This window comes from Leiobunum rupestre, chromosome 1 (assembly GCF_980474605.1).
Source record: "Leiobunum rupestre chromosome 1, qqLeiRupe1.1.hap1, whole genome shotgun sequence".
NCBI classification, from domain to species: domain Eukaryota; kingdom Metazoa; phylum Arthropoda; class Arachnida; order Opiliones; family Sclerosomatidae; genus Leiobunum; species Leiobunum rupestre.
In genome coordinates, this window is record NC_143384.1 from 90,126,009 (window position 1) to 90,148,625 (window position 22,617).

The following is a 22,617-nucleotide window of genomic DNA, read 5'->3' on the forward strand; positions in this document are numbered from 1 at the left end:
AAATTAAGTATTTCAAATATTTCTATATTTTAATATCACAAGATAATAGAAACATTTCATATTACTGGTACAAATACTGCCAAAATGTGCTACAGTTAAATCTTATACAAACTTCTGCTTTTCATTTGCTAAGAAAACAATCAACAGCAAAGCACTTTTTTGAAGCAGATGTTTTAAAAACTGCAAAATTGGCAATAAATTTAAAATTTTACATAAACAACTAAATGGGTTTTTAAAATCAGTCTATTCCTTTTATTCAAATTTTAAATAAAACTTTTGCAACTAGAAAATTTTCTTTAGATGGTATGCGTGATAACATACAAAGCTACATTCGTACTAATACAAAAAATTTTTTCAATTACCCATATTATATATTTACAAAATTTATATTATTTGTAAAATGTTCATATATACAGCGCTAAAAGAATTATTTTGAAGTCTATATAATGAAATATACTTAAAATCAATAACAAACCTACATTTTTTTCAGAATTAAGTTTCCTGTTAAACATTTGCACGTCTTTCATTATTAAACTCGTTCATTCAAAAAGTCCTTAAATATTTTTCTAGCTTTATTTCCAGATTTCATCAGGAAAAATTGGAATATACAAATATTATATTTTTACAATATTATTTATATGAACAAGTTATTTTGAAACTTTATTTTACATACCCACATACGCAGCTTCTCTTTCAAACAAATGATTTATTAAATTTATCACACCTTTTATTTAGTATGCCGTCTTTTGTTTTCATAGAAGAAGAAATATAGCTTAAAGAAATCTTCTAAAACATACAGCAATTGCACACATCATAACTTCTTTAGGTGCTACATTAGAGTGGGCTTTGTCAATTTATAAACTTTCTATAAAAACCACTGATGGTGCAACACTTAGAAGCAATTGCAATTCAATACAAAAGTGTCCCCAAAATCTGTCAAATAGATAAAAAGTTTATTGGGACAATTATTTCCAAACTTTATGGGATTTTTTTCAGAAAATAATGGCATATAAAAATGTTTATAACATAATAGAAATCTACCTATACTATTTGTTATTTGCTTAAAACCTCTACCTCTCTAGTCTCCTGCTGCTTTTCTAAAATACACAAGGCAAATATCATTTATAGATAGATACTGTGCAATTTTTTTAATTTATTGTTTATAGAATTTTACATTACTAGGCAAAGTAATACACATTGTAAAGTTGCCAACACAATGTAGTGAAATCCCGTGCAGATTAAAAACTGCCTTGATATTATGAATATACTTTAGCAGACTAGATGGATTTTTCTTAACTTATTCCAATAACCTTTTTCTTGGTAGGTTATTATTACATTTATATGTCTATTAAATGAAGCGTTTAGGCAAGATTAAAAAAAGTTTAATAAAAATATGTGGACAATACGAAATTTCTTTAACACTGGTTTTCTAACCTAGTAAAGGCGTTAAATGACTTGAACCTAGTGTACAAAAAGGTTTACCTCGTTATTCATTAGTATGTGACATAGGTGGGAATTCATTCTCATCAACATATGCTGTATTACTTATGGAACCCACACCTAGAGAACCGTGAGAAGGCGACGAAGACTGTGCCACATCAGACGTCAAACAATCTGAATTTATAAAACCGATCGGGGAGAAAGAAAAAAAAAAGCATGAACTACCCTAGGCATTACATCTAATGTCATTAGTCCTGTGTTAATTTTCATAGTGTTAAAGGTAATGTTTGTTAACATTTTAAAGCAATAATACCACTGTAAGTTCAAAAACACAAACCTTCCTTGTGCTAATTTCAAATAAAAAGTTTATTATTTTTTGCAAATAAAAAAACTAGTTTAAAAGAAAATAACTTAAATTGGTGAACATAGTACTCATTCAGAAAAAAAAACACTTAATTTTAAATTCAGACTTTGGGTACTATTATTAACACTATATAAAATTTAAATGTAAAAATATATTTTACAAAATGAACAAAAATATACAGTCATAATAGTAATTAAAAATTTTCAGCTTTTGTAAACAACTGAAGAGTACATCATCGGTATTCATTATTTACTAAGCGAGCAAATATCATGCTTGTCTTTATGAAGCCATAATTGTACAAGACAGACGTAACAGAAAGCCTACACACCTTTCTGAGAACCAGAATCGGAACCGCCGCGCACTATGGCAGCATAGCTTGTGGTTCCTGCACATTCAAATAGAAAGACAATTGTCGGTTTTTTGTGTGTGTAATCCCGCAAACGGGGGTATGAATTTTTTTAATTGTGAGAGTAAATTTTAGGTGACGATTAGTACATGAATAATGAAGTTAGGAAGTATTATGAATTTAGAACAAGATAATCACACCTATAGTACCAAGATAAAGATCTATTCATAACGTGAAACGTTAGCCCTTAAAATATATTGCAAACAGGCAAAAACATTAAGATAACATGCTTAACAGCAACTTAATTATTTTTTTTACTGAACTTTAAAGAAAAAATATTTGTAATAGAGTAAGACGCATGCATAAAATAAATTGGTTTAAGCAATGCACTACCTTAAAATTAACTTCCTCACATTTCCCTTACCAAAAAATAAGTGGTCTAGGAAATACTTTAAGTTGGTATTTGAGACAAATACCAACTTAAAACCAACTAAATACCAACTTAAAACCTACTTAAAACCAACTTACAAATGTCATTTTCTGACCACTAAAAACCAACTTAAAGAAAAAGGCATTTTCCCACCAACTTAAAACCAACTTATTACCAACTTAACTAGTTTACTGAAATATGCTGACCACTTAAAACCAACTTAATATCAACTTAAATGTGAATACCAACTAAATACCAACTAAAAACCAACTTATTTTTTGGTAAGGGTTATCGAAATATATATCAAGTGTATTTATTTATACTTTGGAAGAATTATCCACCTGCACAAGAAGGGGAGGGGATCATGTTGGAAGATATCAGTTTTAGAGGATACAATGAACTGCCAGGCAGATTGATTTTTTTTAGGGGCAAGGATCTTACGGCTTCACACAATCACATCTCATACCTTCTCTTCAACTTATAAAGGGGTTTGAATTTCACTAGCATCCCACATATCTCCAAACCAGATTATTATTGGTTGGATCTGCTAACAATTAGGGTATCAAACCAATTTTGGCAGTGTCAAGTTACAAACTTTTTTTTCCAACCATATTACTTTAGGGTTATTTTTATTTATACCACATAATGGTTTTGCACATTACTTGTAGGCTTACTATTACCACACCTAATTATCAGTCCGTGGAAGCAGATACTAAACATGGTTAGCTGGGTTAAAAGTAAACCCAAGAAGCTAAAGAAACGAAAATACTGGGTCAAGTAATTTCACTAAGCAAGTAAAGAGCGGAGCGAAAGAAAACTTCATTTTCTCGGAATTGTCAATGTATATGTGAAAGGCTTTATCACTTGGTGCATTTAAATAAATGCAGGCTGTCTGTTACTGCGTTAGATTAGAAATCAGCAGAAAAACATGAATGGAAGTTATCAACAACGTACAGAACAACACTAATGTTGGTTTCCAATACGATGAACTAATAATGATATTATGACATTTAAAATTACTTAATAGATCTTTAAAAAAGTTAAAAGATTACAACTAATAATTTGGTCAATTAAATGGTAAAGCTAAATGAGTAACACCAGAAAATCATAACAAAACACTTTTGAAGAAAACTGCTTACTAAAAGTTTTGTAACATGCTTTAGATGGGCTCTAACACAAATGGCTATTTTCCATTTTCTCAAAGCATGCATGGTAAAGAGGAAAATTGATGGTTAAATTCCTAATTCTGACTATCAGACGATGAGATGATCTAAATCTTTAAGGCCAACAATGACAGATACTTTCAAATTGGTCCACCCATTCATGCAAAGTGAATTTTTAGGGTCTTGGCCTAATAGTTTATTTTTTTTAAAATAACCTTGAAAATCAAATTCCTATTAAAGTTGATAATTTTGCCAATGCTAACCACTCTCCTCTAAATTTCTGCATTTAATCTATAGAACTTTCGTTTAGTTAAAACATTTAAAACAGTAAAATTGTCATTTGTAATCTTTCTAATTTTTTAATTCAAATCCAGATATTAAACCACATATAATATTTTAAAATCAATATTTGTTTCCATAAATTAATATTTAATGGGAAAAAGTAAAACATTGTAGAATTTGGCATGCACAATTAAAGTAAAGGAAAAGAAATTCTGAAATTCTATGAAATTATTACAGGTGGACAGAATGACATTGCATTGCCGATAGACCCTTAGAAAAGACTAAAAACACTTAAATATCACATCTATTAAACCTTTTAGCACTACCCCGTCCAGTCTTTGCATTGCCTTTTAAATCATGTACCTTAAAAATATTTTATGGAAACATCTATTGAAATACAATCCAAGATTAAACCTAATTTTCAACTTTTCATTTAATATATTAAAAACTCCAAAATCAACTGACAAAAATATGTAACTTTTAAGTGTGCTTCCATATAAAACTACATAGAAAACTTTCAGATAACACAATTTTACAAGCGATCATCAAATGAAATTCTGCGATTCTCAAATCTGGCTATGATGTCGAACTTCAGTTTCCAATCTTACGATGTCTATTTTATCATGAGTTGGGACAAGGTTTAATTATGAAAATTATCACTATGGCACACATACATGATTATATGAGTTATACAGTCCTGAACATGACTATGTAAAACAAAAGTTATTTTAGGAATGATACACTTGCTAAGCTGACACGAAAATGTGACACTGCATAGATTAAGGAATTATTTATCACTGATAACTTCTATTCACTCAATTCTGCTACATAATTTAAAAATTTCACACCAGTGCGTACCATTGACGGCAAAATGATCTTTCCACCACCAAAATAAATCATAAAATGAATCTTACGAATCACTGACAAAATTGAATACATTACCAGGGGTTCTTACTGGACGTCGGCTTCCGACAGCACTACTACCAGTCGCTGAAGGATTGGGAGATCTGTCCGCACTTCCAGCAGTGCTTTCTTTACTTGAGCTAGAATCATCTTGGCTGTCCAGCCTGTTAATTATAATAAAAAGTTTACACTATCAATTTTCTATTAATACTTAAAGGGAGTATAACCACAGTATGGAAGGTCAAGCTTCCAATATTACTAAACACCTCGTACCATGATGGGAAATTGCAATTTTCTACTACGTTTCAGACTGTTGCACCATGGGTGAGTATTGATGGAAGCCTGACCTTCCTTGCTAGGGGTTATGCTTCAACACTCCAAAAACAAAGATAAAAGTTGGTTGTAAATCATCTTTATAAAAATCAGGGTTGGCAAAACACGGTTTTTTTCTTGAAAAGTCCACTGGTATGGTTTTTATCAGGCTAAATTTGGATTTTTGGCGTTTTATCCAGATTTTTCAAAAATCATACATTTGCCTTGTTATTAAATAAAATTGTGTTATTTTCCGTCCTCCACTATGATGCCCACCCGCTTTCGGCATCCTACAATATTAGTTTTACTATTATTCAACGTGGATAAAACTGGACTGGCTACCACTGTGCCAACCCTGATAAAAATATTGTGAATCACCAATATAATCTTTATTGATATATTGTAAAACATCTTTAAAAATTCATTTTGGAGTTCATTTCAATAACTTTATAGCCATCACTCGCAATGGCTACCGATAGTTCAAATGTAATTTTTAGTGGCTACACTATTCCATAAAGGAACTGCACTGAAAAGGCATTGCTACTTCTATGAAACTTTACAATGGAATCGCAATTGGAAACAACAATCAACTACTTTGAATACAAGTGAATATTACAATAAAAAAGATTGATTAAAATTAATTCAAAAATACCTATGTTGCTTGAGCATAGTGCAATCACCTCCATCTTCAGGATCTAGACTGTATATATACAAATATCCATCAGCCGATGCGACTAACACAGATAACTGCTCTTGAATTCTGAAAAATTAAAATATATTGTAAAGAAATCAAAGGTTCTCTAAACATGTCTAAATAAGCATGAATAAGGTATAAAACTTACACAGCTAACGCGCAGACATTTTTCAAACCAGAGAAAGGCAAATGAACTGTAGCAAAAGATCGACCTTGATTAAACATGTCAGTAACTTGGGCTGGTAGATAACTCGCGCTTTGCATAAGAGCCTTGCCAAAGTAGCCCATCCAACCTTGAGGTTCCTCAGCTTCAGTTCTACAAAAAAAATTATAAATTAAATACTATTTAGGCAATAGTTTATGGGCAGTGATAGGCCAAAACCAATATGCCATTGGTAACCGATATCACAATTTTGACAATTAGATCTAAACTTTTTCAATATTTTAAAACTGATCTTCTCAAAACCAAGACAGATGGCGCCACTAAACTTAAGCTTTGGCATTGCAATTTAATGGGAAATATGTGTATCAGTAAAAATAGGTTAGATATGGATAATTATTGGTTACATATTGGTAATAATAATAATAATAATCAGCTAGGCTAATACCCAAGGCACCACCTTAAGCCTAAGTCATCAAGCGACTTTTAAAGCCAATAATTCAGGTGGTTGGGTTACAATGCGTAGGAGGGTGGTGGCAAGCCCTTCATGCCACGCGAGCCAACAGCTCCCTACACTAACTATTACCGTTAACCTCGAGAAGTTTTTAGGGAAAGGGAAACTGAAGAACTTGGGGGAAACCCCCTTAATTCAGTGGGGAGAGAACTTGCAAACTCAACGCAGAAGGAGTAGTTCCGAGTTTTCACCCAGTGCCACAAGCTGGGATCGAACCCGGCTCCTAACAATCTGTTAGATATCGGTATCAGTTAAATCACAATTTTGACAATTAGATCTAAACTTTTTCAATATTTTAAAACTGATCTTCTCAAAACCAAGACAGATGGCGCCACTAATCTTAAGCTTTGGCATTGCAATTTAATGGGAAATATGGGTATCAGTAAAAATAGGTTAGATATGGATAATTATTGGTTACATATTGGTAATAATAATAATAATAATAATAATCAGCTAGGCTAATACCCAAGGCACCACCTTAAGCCTAAGTCATCAAGTGACTTTTAAAGCCAATAATTCAGGTGGTTGGGTTACAATGCGTAGGAGGGTGGTGGCAAGCCCTTCATGCCACGCGAGCCAACAGCTCCCTACACTAACTATTACCGTTAACCTCGAGAAGTTTTTAGGGAAGGGGAAACTGAAGAACTTGGGGGAAACCCCCTTAAACCAGTGGGGAGAGAACTTGCAAACTCAACGCAGAAGGAGTAGTTCAGAGTTTTCACCCAGTGCCACAAGCTGGGATCGAACCCGGCTCCTAACAATCTGTTAGATATCAGTATCAGTTAAATTACAATATCAGCCAACACTAGTTTTAAGAGTTCAAAAGGGTGCTTTGAAATTAAGTCTAATAAAAGCAGATTTAGATTGTTAAAAATCTCAAAGACTGAAGTAACGGTGATTAATGAAAAAAACTTCCCACCTTCGTCCCAGGCATTAGTTTAGTTTTTTTTTACTAAACTAAACTTTAAATGAAAACTATGTTATAGTAACTTAACATTTGATCCTTGATATTTTTTACAGCGTAATTGAATTTGGCAACATTCAAGCGCAATACTTACAAATCACTTGGTTCAGTTAACTTAAAAACGTGAACGGTTTCAGTATTACTTGATGCACAAAGAAACATGGAATCCATACTGAATGCTAAAGAGTATATATTCACACACCTAAAAATAGAATGATACTTAAAATGAAATGAATTTAACAGGGGTAATAGCTGCAAAACTGAAATTCCCACTGACCTCTTAACACCTCTTCGAAATTCAAAAAGTTTTGTACCATCCAAAACATTGAAAATACGAATCACAGTTCCCTAGAATGATTAACGTATTCTTGAAACACATAATTGTAACAATATTTTGAATTAAATATAACAATGCTATTTCACTATTAAAAACGTTTTTGTTCATGCAATTCAGAAAAATAGTTATTTAGTAAATAATTGGTGATTATCTTCTCTCAAGCTTTATTGAATACACGGCCCAAACTGACATGAGCTTGCAATTTTACAAATAGTCGGTAAACATCAAATTTTCCATTATTCCCACAAATTAATTAAAAAATAGCTACTGGTACCAATTTTCCAACTTTTTTATTGATTATTAAAAATCCACAGAGGGATAAATTGACCCTTTTGTAACAGCTAATAACACTGAACTTTGATGTAGCAAACATAAGTTGAAGGTTAATCAGATAATCTGTAAAGAATAGGCATCAGAATCATTTAATTTACAATATTGACAACACTACACTTATCAATAAATTCTTTTAAATCTTTTCTAAATCTGGAAAAAAAATTTATTTTAACTACACGAGATGGGGCATTTAGTAAAGCTATTAAGCGTCAATTTACTGTTTTAAAGCAACATACTCATCCCCAAAGTTTTCTTTAATCAAACTAAAAGTTTTAAGGAGAACTAGTTCAACTTAAATTTTTTGGATAAATTATGAGCAGGAACCTTTTCAAACTTGGGTTATCTTTCTTAGTTCATGTTTCTGAATCAAATTTAGGGTAATTTAAATAACTAATGTGGACATAGTTACGATCTTAAAATAACAAGGTGACTCAAAACCCTTTGAAAAAAATAATCTATGGGTGGTATTAGTCAAAAGATGTCCAGTGAACCTCGAACCTATTTGGTACAATTATTTAATTATGAAAACATGAGTTATAATCCATGGTTGTGCTAGTTAATAAAAAGGCAAGATCAGATGTCGGAGAAAGATAAGAAGAACATAGCTCCCCAGCAATGTAATGTTTGAAGGTTATTTAGTGCAGTTGTAATTTAATTCCCAAGGATAAACACAATTTATTAACCTGTTGTTGAAAATTTGTCAGATTTAAATTTAGAAATCGAAAATAAATACTTAAATAATTATTACTAACTTTTAAATAACTTAAGTTTAACTAAAAGAGAACGTTTTGATTTGTTTTAAATTTATAAAACTTCAACCAATAGAAAACGTTTTGATCTGTTTTAAATTCATAAATCTTTAAGCTTTTAGAATTAACTGTTTTATTTATAAATTTAAGGAACACCCCTCCTTTTTCAACTTTATGAACTCTCCACCTGACCTTGATTTCACGCTAAAACGGTTCGTTGGAATTTTCAGAAAAACACGTTCGTGAAAAATCTTAGTTAAAAATTAAAAAAGGCTGTTAGAAGCAGTAAAAAAGGGCTCTGCAAATCAGAGTAGATGTTCGTAATAAAACTAGTTAAAAGTATATATAAAGTGGGATTTTTGAAGCTCCAAAGAGTTGACTTGTAATGAAGCATTGATCTATAAAAAGTTTAGAGAGTAAGAAAGAATTTCCAATAATTTTGTGTAAACTTTGATAAGCCTAAAGCTTTCCCTAAATAAATTGTTAAGTTGTGCAAGGGAAAGGTCACAACACCTGCTTACCCATGGGGAATAATATTTAATTAAAACATTCTTAGGTTCCACTGAGTTGTCTAAATTAATTGTAACAAGGATAATTTTTCACTTGCATAATAGTGAAGGCTATATGTTCAATAAATAAGCTCCTTAAGCACCTGATGTTATTAATTTTTAACACTCAACTTTCAAATTTATTTTTAAGGAAAATTTTTTATCAATGACATTAGCGCATTAAAAAATACCTATAGCAGGATAATTTCTTTAAATTTTTGACAGTAATTGAAAGTAAAATTAGTTCCTGGTCTTTGAAGGTTTTGTGAAATTGATACTATGAAAAAAGGGGAACATTCAGCTATTTTCTACCATTTTTCCACACATGATGATAAGTTTCAATTAATAATTTGCATTTTAATTTAACAAGTTCGAAGTTAGATAAATTTATAGCTAACCGAGCATATATAAACATAACTTGTCAGTTTACTTAGTTGGCACCACAATTATTTCTCAGCCAAAGGACAAAAACTGTCTAAGAGCATCAATCAATCCGTTGTTGAGGTAGCAGCTTAGTTAAAAATTCCTTTTATTTTATCATCTATTTGTTTTCTATCTCCATGACAAAAATTGCTTGACTTTTTACTTATTGACATGTCCATCAGATATAGTTATTAAAGATTTGGCATAGCATTGTAACTATGGAACCAGACCCAGATAGGTTTATAGGGCTATATAACATCTGGTTTTTCATTAGGTTTTACGCCATAAAATTTACTGGGCAAATTATCAACACACCAACGCACGTCTGACTTTTTTTAATACTTTAGATAACACTTAACATTCCTGTGACAAAATTATTTTGCGGAAATGAAATTTCGCGGAGATATTAATTTTGCAAAATTAATTTGTGGCCTTTGGCAAAAATTCGGCCTGCTTAAAAATTGTTGTAGGCAAGTAGAAAACGCGATGGGCTTAAAAGGAATAAATATGAAATAAAAGGAGAGCACTGTCTAATTTATTTGCGGAAATGGTTAACCTTGTATAAGTTAAATGTTTGTTTAAAATTTTTTACATGGTCAAGGAGTAGGAGAGTTCAAAGTAGCTGCTGCCTTCAAAAATGACAAAAACCAATTTCCCCCAATAAATTTTGGTAAAGCACCTATCTCCAAACACCAGGTGACCACTGAAAAACCCCAAAAAATTAATAGGAACATAGGTAATTCAACAGTCGATTTATAGGATAATATAGGAGTATTTTCTTTAATAAAATAGCAACATATAGGAAAATTTGCATAAATAATATTTAAATTTGTGTTAATATAAAAGAAACTCCATTTAAGCAGACGACGATATTCTTAATTCCATTCAGTGCAGTTCTTTAGAGAATCAGTTCACTTTTTATCAAAGGCATTAAGTACATCTGTATTAGGAAAAGCAAACTTGGCACGCGGGAAATTCGTAAACACCGAGCAAAATACCAAATATGGTTAAATATTAGGAAAATAAAGGGAAGCATTGAAATATAGGAAAAATTATAAAAAGGAAGAATAGTCACCGTGGAACACAAGACGAGTGTAAAAAAGTATCATGGACAAATACCCAAATAAATTCATAAACTAACAAGGAGACGACCAGAGGTGTTACACACCGATTTTGTTCAAACTCGGGTGATTGGTAGACCTTCATTTAACTTGAAAAATCCTAAAGGGAATTTATTCAATGGGCAACGGTTTTACTATGGCAATGAAAAATGTTTTGACAACATAAAATGGAAATTTTCCCATTGAAAATAACATGGGATTTGGACCGATTCCAAGGGTCCCCCCTGTGAAAGATTATAAAAAAATTGAAAGGTTTTAAAATACCAAAATTATACCAAATTTTTTTAAAAATTGACGAAAAAAATCAAAAATGATCACATTTTGATCAATTTGAACCAAATGGGTGAAAATTAACCGATATGGCTTAAATAGGAAAAATTTCAATTTTATGTTGTCAAAAACATTTTTCATTGCCATGGCAAAACCGTTACCCATTGAATAAATTCCCTTTAGGATTTTTCGAGTTACATGAAGGTCTACCAATCCCCCGAGTTTGAACGAAATCGGTGTGTAACACCTCGGGTCGTCTCCTGGTAAGTGTTGGCACCTAACAGTGCCGCACATTCGCTACGCTCTAGTGCTGGGGGAGCACGGCGCCACCCCAACCCCATTCTTGCTAATCACAGTGGGCCCTCTAGCATTGCAACCTAGAAAAAATAGCATATACTTTGTCCCCACCCAATACTCCACGAACGGAAAAGTAACGCTTGAAAACGTCAATTTTCCACAAAATAATGTTGACACAGAAATGTTCAGTATCGTCAAAATATCCAAAAAAATTAAATAAAAAAATTGGACATGCGTTGATATTCACCCATTTATTGCAAAACAAATAATTGATTATAATCTAAACAAAGAAAAACAACGTACCTTTATAGAAGCAGAGGCAATTTTTGTGCCTTCAGAATTAAATGCCATGGCTGCTAAAGGGTTGTCATGAGCTGGGATCATAAGTTTGGCTTGCTAGAAAAGAAATCAACATCAACTTTTACATAAATTATGTTACAATTAATTAAAATCTTTTACGCATTAAACTAGTAATTAAAAATTCCAGATAATTTATACACCAGACTTTGGTATTTATATACCCCGTGCAACGCCTAAGCATTACAGGGGTTTTTCATCATTTATCCCGGCCGAGCCATCGACCTGTATACAAATTTAGAAATCACTTCCTAAAAAACGCACACAAACAAGTATACACCCGTATACTTGTACCACCTACTCACGACTCACTCGTGAGTTCGTCAAAATTCACAAAGATATAATGCATTACGCGTTCAAGATCGTTGATCGTTTCATTATCCAGATTTCGAAGCCCATCCACTTCTTATCAAATGGTTCTTTTTGGGACAATTACGAACATATTGCTCTGAGTCTGCTTCCAGAGCACCGCATATGCATTTGGGCGATGCAATATGACCCAAGTTGAATAGGTAAAGTGGGAACTTACCGTGTTCACTTAGGATTTGCGTCAAATAGTAGTTAGAGATAATTTATAAAGTCAACATAGTCTAACCTGTCTGAGATAACAGTATTTTTCAATATCCCTTTTTCAATTTTCGAATTCCCTCTTGTTTTTTCATACTCATCTTCAATGATGCATAATTGCTTCTCCTGGGCTAGATAATACAAATTCGCACCCAAAAAATGATTTATTCCACCTAAATCTTATGTCAAACACGCCTTCTAACTTTGTTAGTAATGTCGTTATTAGTGTTGCCGTTTAGAACCCGAACCGAAATTCCCGGTTCCAAGAAATGGGAACCAAAGCCACTTTGGTTCGGTCCAGTTCCTTGGACTACACTTTGAAGAATCTTTGGATTGGCACCCACATATACAGTATATCATCAGCAAAGTCAAGAGTAGGCTTTGGCTTATGAAACCGCTCCAAAGCCATATCTCGATCGACTCTCTTAGACTAATTTTTAATACTTTTATTAAACCAATCATCGACTATGGCATAATTTTCTATGCGTTGGCGACTAAATCTGATCTCGTTAATCTCCAGAAAGTCCTAAACAGCGCTACGAAATTAATTGCCGGATTCCCAAAATTTTCGTCATTAACTGAAGCTAAACATATTGCTCGTATTAATTCTATTGATTTTACCTATTGGCATAATCTCTTAATCTTTATGTATAAAATTAAAAAGAATCAAGTCCCTCGTTATATCTTAGATAGATTCCTCCCCCCTCCCCATAATATTAATACGAGAGGAGCTAATGATAACTTCTATATAGAAAAAATCCTCAAAACATTTCGGACAAAAACTTCTAAAAGTGTTAAAATAGTAGGCTCCCAAAATTGGAACAAACTTCCAAATCTCTTAAAAAACGTTGAGAGCATTAATCTCTTCAAAAACCTAATCACCACCCATTATTTGACTTATATTAATTCGTCATTATGGTGATTTTAGTGACGCTTGTTGGAAATTTCTCCTTCTTAATTTTAATTTAATTTAATTAATGTATAACTGGACTCTTATGTAAAGAAGTTGTAAACTTATATGATGATCCAATGAATAAATCTATTATTATTATATAGCCGAACTGGAACCAAAGGAGAACCGAACCGAAAGAACCGAATACTATTACTTTTGAAAAGGCCACGATAAAGAATAAATAACCCACTGACAACAGTGAGAAGAACTATTATGTCTATGGTCTCAATTGGAAGGAAAAACCGTTGTCTTTAGAAATCACTTAATTTCATTTTTGTCCAAACTATTGGTTTTTATTTCACCGCGTGTTCTATTTTACTTAAAATAGCTTCTCCACCTGCGCAAGCTAGTTTTAATTTTAGTTTTGCAGAAAAAGTTTTCAGCAATGACGAGTGTTAATGATGATTAACTGAAATAAAATACAGTAATTTACAGTTATCTCCCTAATTTTTGTTTTGGTTCTCGGTTCAGTTACAATTTGTCTTGATCGGTTCTGGCACACTTGAGATCTAATTGTTGATGATACCAGGCAAGGCATACAATGAATATAAAATGCATAAACGAATTAAGTTAAATTCACTATTGGGGCGTATGTCAAATTTAAATCTTCTCCTTATGACTTAATAGCTTTGAGCCACAGGCCTCACTTTAAATCTTGCTCTTGCCCCGTTGCCTTTCTTTTGATGACGTAGACCCATTTGGTTCCCAAAATCTTTTTTGTAGAGGGCCTTGGTACTACCTCATAGAATTCTCTTTCCTTAAACATATTCAATTCATTCTCTGCAAACACCTCGTCTAGGCACTTCTGACAAATTAGATTCAATATTATCCTCCTTGAAATTGAAATTTTTCAGTTCATATTTTTCGCCTCTTTCTTCTAAATATTTTTTCATCTCATTTGCTGATCTAATTCTTGTAGTGGAATCCCCATCATAATAATTGGCATCTTTCCATACTTTGGACCCGCCAAACTCTTATCTTCACTTCTCTTCTCCATCATTCAGCAGCTCTAAGGGTTTCATCAGTTCTCTGCATATTTACATCTTCTTGAATTTGACTTTCTCCCATAACATTATCAAACATTTGGACTCTTCTTGGTTTCAGCAATTCCTTCAGTCCTGGTTTTGACTTGTCAAACTTAATGTATTTTGTCTCCTGAATTTGATCTTTGTGTGGATACCACACTGTCTCAAATGTCTGATTGACACTCCATTTCTCCTCAAGTACTGCATGTGATATTTTGGAATGCAGGAGTCTATTGTTCAGATAAACAAAAGTTTGCAGCACTTAAGCCCAAATTTAGGGGTAATATCCAGAACCTTGGAAGTAACGTACGAACCCCATCCAGGGCGGTTCTATTAAATAGTTCAGCAATGCCGTTCATTTGGGATGAATAGGAATTTGTTCGTGGTAATTCTAAACCTTCATCTTTAAATGCTCTTTCAAATCTGTTCGAGCAGAATTCCAAACCGTTATTGGTTCTCAACTTCTTTAATTTCTGTCGTGTTTGTCTTTCACACAATTTTTTAAAATACAAAAACATCTTAACAGTTGTCTTCGAGTCCAAAAAATAACCTACCCTCATCTCACAGGTTATGAACCCCAAAGATCACAGTGTACCAATTTCCGTGGTCTTGATGATACACATCGGCAACTTCCCTACAATTTTAATTAACTGCTTCATCCTATCCCCATTTGGATGGCCCAATCGTTTATGCCATACCCTCTCTCTCTCTCTCTCTCTCTGACATACTAATATGACTTTCGCTCGACTCATATCCATTTTTGGGTTGCTATACATAACCATCAATAATATAAATTTATCTTGTAATGCGGCATATAATACACCTATTTGAGTGACTGGTGTATCATCAAATGAAGTCTTCAAAATGAGTGTTACACCTCCAATATCTTCTGCCTCAGAAATACGTTCTGATGTGTCAACCAATGAATATCTTCTGATAATTTGTCATCCACTCCTTGTTCATACAAAAATTACGGGTTGCGCCTCAGTCTATTAAACATGAATATGATTCCACATCTGCTACATCTTGTTTTTATAGTTTATGGCCCATGTGATCCTAGACAATGCCTTTTGTTTCCTGTGAGTATATCGTTCCCTTTCTTTAGGCTTGGCTGTTGCTAGAGGAGCAATTTCAGTAACATTCAGTACACGCCATAATCCCATAACTAATAGAGCCATCTTCATGTCTAATTATCAGTTTTAATTTCTGGAATCCATACAATGGCATAAAAGAATGTCCTCAAGATGATCATAGCCCTTCACCATATTAATTCTTAGTTAGGCCTAACTAGACACATTCCCGAAATTTGACTAACAATCTGTCCGCTAAAAACAACTCACTACTACTTAAGCCAATAAATAAACAACGCTCTTCACTACCATATTAAACTGGTGATTAAAACTTCCAGAGAATTTATTTAGTCAAGATTAAATAAGAATTACACATTAAAATAGTTTAAGTATAAACATTTCCTAAATACTACCATAGTCTAACCTGTCTTAGAGAATAAGAAGGGAGAGGAAATATCATACAATGTTTTTCTGGCCAATTATAATTTTTACCTTTTTACACAGTTATTCCATAAAAACTTGCTGAGAATAACGTTAATAGTTAGTGTGGGTAGCTGTCGGCTAGCTCGTGTGGCATGAAGGGCTTGCCACCACCCTCCTACGCATTGTAACCTGGCCACCGGTAAATAAGGCACTAAAAGTCGCAAGCTGACTTGGGCCTGTGGTGGTGCCTACGGTATTAGCCTAGCTAATTATTATTATTCATTCTTTCTTTCTTTGGGGGCATATTTAAAAAAAAAACAACAATGATAAAAATATCAAATAAATTTATACACATTTTTTTCTTAGATTGGGTTTCCCACAAACATTGTGAGAATAAATAATATTATATTTCTAAGAAGAAAAGACAAAATTGGAAACAATGGCAATTATAATAATCTGAATACTGTAAAAACGATGTAGAACCTCTAGTTGAAAACCTAAGTTTATTTCAAATGTTTTTATTTGACACAATGTCATGTTAAGTTTTTTAATTAAGACTACAAATTTTTAAATGATTGGTAAATCATTCCTGAATTATCAAATATAAACAAGAATCTAAACACAGATCTCAATAGATTGTGACCATCAGTATCAGAAAAAAAAACTTACTTTTTAAGGAAGTATAGCCCTAAGAGGGAAGGTCAACGTTCTGTAAAAACGCACTGGTGGCGCGACTGTCTACAAATTTAGTAGATTAATTCTAATTTTCCACCCTGCTGTAAGGTGCATTTGTGAGGATATAAATGCTCATGGCCGGATTTTCCACTACGTTCTAACAGGCCCGGACTGGCCAGAGGGCAGATTGGGCAAATGACCGATGTAGTGTTTTTGTAGAAAGTAGGGGGCTGAGGTCTCTAAAATGCCCGGGCCAAATTTAGGTTCCAGTCCGGGCCTGGCCACTAGTGAGTATTGACGGAAACTTTACCTTAACTGCTTTATTTATACTCCTGTAAAAGCAAGATGAGTGCATAACCCAAGACTCAAAATGGGTCAATTTTAAAGATCGCAAAGATCAATGTTACAATCTACAACAGGGGTGTCCAACCTTTTCAGCTTAAGGGCCAAATTTGAAAATTCTAAATAAGCCTCGGGATTCAAGATTATAATTTAAATGTCTCGAACCAAAGTGGAATAAAACCATTCAGTCCATTTTTCATGAAATTTAAGATTTTCATATATAATCTCCCTTTTTCTGAAAATCCCACGTTCCTTCAACAAATAATAATCCTTTGCCATACGATACTATACCGTGGACACTGCCTTCTCTAATAATTATCTTATATTAGAGATAACATAGTAGCATACAGAGAAGCAGACGACACAAGGAAAACATTTCTCAACTAGAAATTAGAATTCAAGGCTATGATGGTTCTGCTTTCTCAAAGGGAATGAGAACATTACAAAATGCACACTACATTTGTAAGTCACAATTCCAAATGTCTTAAAAGTTAAACGTGAGTCACAATACAATAACTATCAATTACATTCGCGAGCCGCAATTTAAAACAAGGTGGGCTGAGTGTTGGCCATCCCTGATCTACAATTTAAGGTCATAAATTTGAAATAATTTAAAAAAAAAAATAGATTCAAACAGTTAAGTGAGAGCACAAACAAAATATTTAATACATACCAAATTAACAGCATCAAATATCTGGATTTCCCCAACAGAGCTGCTGCCTGGATATGCTAAATAACAATTTTCATTGCTGGTAGAGAGAGCGCAAAGACCCCGTGGATTAGGCGGAGTTTCTCTAATAGTGTGTAACAATTTCATATCTCGAATATTGTGTATGTAAAGGCTTTCCTCCAAACACACCACTAATCTCTGAAACCGTTACAAAAATGAAGGAAAAACTATTTTGGGTACAAAATAATCTCTAAAATATCAAATCAAACTAACCGCTCTATTCAACTTGACAACGAGAATAGTGTTTGAATAGCTATAATTGCAGATTTCTGTTCCTTTCTTGAAGTGTAAAATTTTAAGCTTTCGTGGGGATGATAAACTGACAATAGCAACCAAACTTGAAGAAAAAAGGCGCTCCACAATGCATACATCTTCACCTTCTAATGGAAAAGGAAAAAAAAATTTATGGATTCCATATTATCCAATCACTGTTAAAATATAACAAATTAATAATCAGCTAGGGTAATTCCCAAGTACTCTAGTAACTTTAAATAGGTGACCAGGGGCACGTGAGTCAACCACTTCCTACACTAACTATTACCGCAAGATCACTGCAAATTATAATGCTCAGAGTTTATCGCCATACAGCAGATGCAAACTTTATTTTCAGTAGAGTTGCCTAAATGTCTTGGGTGGTGTGGATGGCGTAAAAACCAAATCTTCAGCCCCTAGCTATTTTCCTAGATCTAAAAAGTAGTTTTTTAAATATTTTTATTATAATATAATATTTTACATCATACAACTACTGTAAAAATTTCATCAGCTTTATAAGCTTAATTTAGACATAACTATCAATGGTAAGATTTGAACTAAAATCAAATACACCTGGAATTCATAACTACATTTTAAAAACTAGTACCAATCTGTCATGGCAACTAGGGTATGCAGCTGCAACCCCTAGATTAACTGTATAAATTACCAAAGTTCCCCTGGCTCTAGAAATTGTTATCTGTTAAATATTATTTCAATAAAGAATATCTAGAGAGGGTTTAGGTTTGGATTATTTGAATTTCAACATGAAAGTAAATTTGGTGGAAATTATTAAATAAAACATTGGTCTAAAGATAATGTTAGAGGTAAAAAAGACCAACAATGTTTGGGGAATCTAAAATATATTTATTTATTAAATTAAACCGATACGCGGTACTTAGGCCAATAGGCCTTCACGGCGAAGTTACAAGTTGAGACTAACTAACTGAATGTCTTAAAAATAAAAACATGCAATGCAGCGGCTACGCTAAGACTTTATTCAAGGTAGGCTATAGAAGGTTTTGGGGGGCATAGGTCAAGGGCGAGCGATGCTACACTAATTGAAATTGTCTTTTAATTTTCGTTAACATTTTAAAGATAAGAGTAGAATCACACCCCAGATGAAATTAATTCAAACATAGATTCAAAAAAACTTTTTATTTTAAAAAGTTATAATTAGGCTAGAAAAGTTTAGCAAATATATAGGCGCTATTTATTTTACAGCTTAAATTGAAGCCTGCGATTGAGGGGGCCAGATAATATTTATAATTTTAAAGTATACTGAGAATCATTTTGGGCCCCCTTTTCATGAAATAGGGGCCCCCTATAATAGGCTACATAGGCTACAAAAAATTTGACATAGGCTATAGCCTACTTAGCCTGAGTGTAGCGCCGCCACTGATGCAATGTGAGAAATTCAAAACACGCTACAAGAAAAACGCAAAAACAAGCATGCGACCCACAAAAATAAGGAAGTTTTTAATGTTCATGTACACTTTTTGTTTTGCCATTGTATAACCTTAAATCTTTTAATTGTCAAAATTGGATCAGTAAGCTCTTTGGATGAAGTAATGAAAAAAATGTTTACAGGTGCACCATATTGAAATTAATAATTTAGTTTAAAAAATAGTGGTAATATAAAGAACAGCCTTCTCACGAACAATATTTTTTTTTAAACTTATCACAATCTTTATCACAAAGATAAAAATATAAGCCTACTGATAATTCCACTGCGTAATTTCAGGAAAATTTCAATATTTTCCCCAAATTCTTTACCAGTACTTAGATTTACCTTCATTACATGAAGAAATGCTATTATTACAATAGAGTAGTAGCACTCTGTAGCTTTGGCCATGGTCGCCATTTTGGTCGCAAAATTTTTATCTATAGGAAAGAGCTTGGGTGACGTACTAGGACGTCACAGTGCCATTACTCTATAGTGTGCTAATTTTTGTCACTTTCTGTTAAACCTTTTATTATTCAGTTACAAAATAAAGAGCTATCAAAACCAACTAAATGTTAATAGTTTAAAGCCACTGAGGATGGGCTCTGAAATAAAACATTTCAAATTTAAGAAATTATAGAGGTAAGAACGTGTACAAAAATCAAACAAAATTCATCCGAGATAACCTTAAATATTCTACAAATCCATACCATCTTGAAATATCTGTTCCAATTTTTCCACAGCATTCAGGTGATACAATCTATATCCTGTTTTTGTTCCAACAGCCAAAGATCTGAAGAAAAAATTATAATTTCTATTAACATGCACATCTGCATACTCATATTACAGAATTTAGAACTTGATATTTAAAGGGCAAAATAAAAAATGTCCTTGTCAAACGGGGCTAGCAGTGCCAGGATTTATGTCAAATGGAATCCACCTGTGACACTGGCCAAAGAAAACTTGTTCAGCATCACAGTACCATTCGGGCAGAATCTGCCACGCCATCTTTATTGCTATTTAAAACAGGATTGGAAGATGTAGAAACAAAGAGACTGAAGTATATTATTTCTTCTTTGGTTGATAAATGGCCTTGTAAGTCGCACCAAATTACACCTCTGACGCCATTTATTTACCCTTGCTAAATTCATCGGCACAAGTTCTGAAGTACTTAAGTTTTTAATAGTGGCAATCACGCTAGTAGAAAATTAACAAGACTAGCTGTTCTCCAAGGTTCAGATTTAGGCATTCCTATGTTCCTATTCACAATTATGGTTAGCAATATGAAGTGTCATCTCAAAACTCTTCATCAACACGAATGATGTTGTTTGTACCAGACCATTTGATGTTTCAGTGATCATGCGAGTTCCCAATGGGAACTATAACCCAATCATCATTCTCCATCAGCAGCTTCATGGTTGCTAATTTGCAACAAAGTCTAAGTCCAGAGTTCTTCAAAATGTTCACTAACCATTTGATATGTCAATGCATCAAATGGAAATGTATTTTACAACTTTTCATCATTCATTTTTAGTTTTTTACATCTGTAGAGTTCAGGGAAAGAGCACTACCTTTTTATAAACTTTATGCTAGCAAGTTAGATTTTAATAGTAATTCTTAAAATTGTAGAGTTAGTCTTCTAGCACAATCTTCGTTAAACGATGTTATAACCCATAAGATGAGATGAATGTCCAAGAGAAGGGTTAAGCATTCACACTTCAAAAGCTAGCTTAGAACTTATAGCATGAAATTTGAGGTCCAACCTCAAATAGCTACTCCCTCTTATGTATTTCTAGCTCAATCCTTGTGGGAGGGGCTCTTAACATGTTCAGCCTGGGGGGGTATCTTTCATACTGATTTAAGTCTGGCAATAATTTGAAATACAAACTAGTATTTGCTATTATGTTGGTTATTTTCTGAAGGCTAAAATAATTATTAATAAGGAAATTTGAAGACAATTGTTTATACACCAAGGTAACATCAACGGTATTTCAATAATAAGAAGACGCAAATCAGCCTAAAAAAATTTATGGTCGATACAACAACGTCTATACGAATCAGGTGCAATTTAAATATTATACATAAAATATTTTAGACATTTTGTGCCATAAACCCCATAGCCCGTATCCAAAGTTAGTCAAGGCTACTTACGTTGCGTCTTGATTAAAGTTTACGAAAAATACTCCGCTTGAGGGGTCTCCCCCTTCGCTTGCTAGATTCATTAGTTTATCGTCAAAAAGATTGACGACAGGATTAAACTTATTGTCAAAGTGTTTAATTAACTATATATAAATTAAATTATACAAAAAATCTTCATAATTCGCGTTTCACCTCATCATTGAAACGACAAAAAAACTCCAACACAAAAATCCTTTGTTGTTTCTAGGGAACTGGGACGGTCACCTATAAACTGTCAATTCCAGACTGCTTTTCCCAGCTGTATGATTGTAAATAACCGAGGATTGGTTGATTTTATTCAAACGGTATTCAGGATCCTATGTCAATAGTATTATACTACTAAATTCGTAGCACACTCTAATCACGTTATCAAAACTAACCAATAGAATACAGAAATTTCTGAATATCATTCTGCGAGTGTTGTGTAAAAATTGAGAACATGTTTGCCAGTTTACTTTTGGTTTGCGCAGTTTTTGGGCGTTAAAAGGAAGGACTGGTGAAGCCAGCGCTAAAATACACGTTACACATATAGGGATCGTGAAGGATTTGCGACGTAGCTGTATTGTTCCAAAGATAATATAACTACGTACCCTAGATTAGAAATCACGGCGTTTCTCGATAGCGCGTTTTCCCGTGAGGCTTTTACTGAGTTCGCGCCGGAAGTCGGAAAAATCGGGCTCCATAGCAGGGTGAGAAATAAGGAATTTCAATAGATAACCCAAGATTATAGAGTGTTGTCGTCTGAAACCCTGCGACGCGACATCACCATTGTAATTTGCCTATTGATAAAAAACGGTAACTGTCATGGCGGCCACTATTAACACTACAGCTGTGACGTTACAAGTTTTCAAAAACGTATTAGACGACAACACTCTATATTACTCACCTTTAGTTTTCTTTCGTTTAGAAACATTTTTAGAGCTACAGGCATGATCCATTATTGTTTTAAAACAAT

General features: G+C 33.2%; 1 protein-coding gene across 2 annotated transcripts; it reads right to left on the reverse strand.

Moving 5' to 3' along the window:
• Atg18a (Autophagy-related 18a) lies at positions 1–21,968 on the reverse strand. Of its 2 annotated transcripts, XM_090154997.1 has the most exons (13): positions 21,636–21,968; positions 20,195–20,277; positions 18,005–18,171; positions 17,735–17,929; positions 11,954–12,046; positions 7,850–7,920; positions 7,667–7,774; positions 6,083–6,250; positions 5,893–6,000; positions 4,968–5,092; positions 2,133–2,189; positions 1,483–1,614; positions 1–933 (listed from the first exon to the last, which is right to left on the reverse strand). In XM_090154997.1, exons 1-12 carry the CDS (start codon positions 21,704–21,706, stop codon positions 1,487–1,489), a joined length of 1,374 nt encoding a protein of 457 aa, XP_090011123.1. In that variant the 5' UTR covers positions 21,707–21,968; the 3' UTR covers positions 1–933; positions 1,483–1,486. The 2 variants fall into 2 exon arrangements, with proteins under 2 accessions (XP_090011123.1, XP_090011124.1); XM_090154998.1 differs by lacking the exon at positions 2,133–2,189 and having other exon boundaries at positions 14–933; positions 21,636–21,954.
• Between the last annotated feature and the right edge of the window lie 649 nt (positions 21,969–22,617).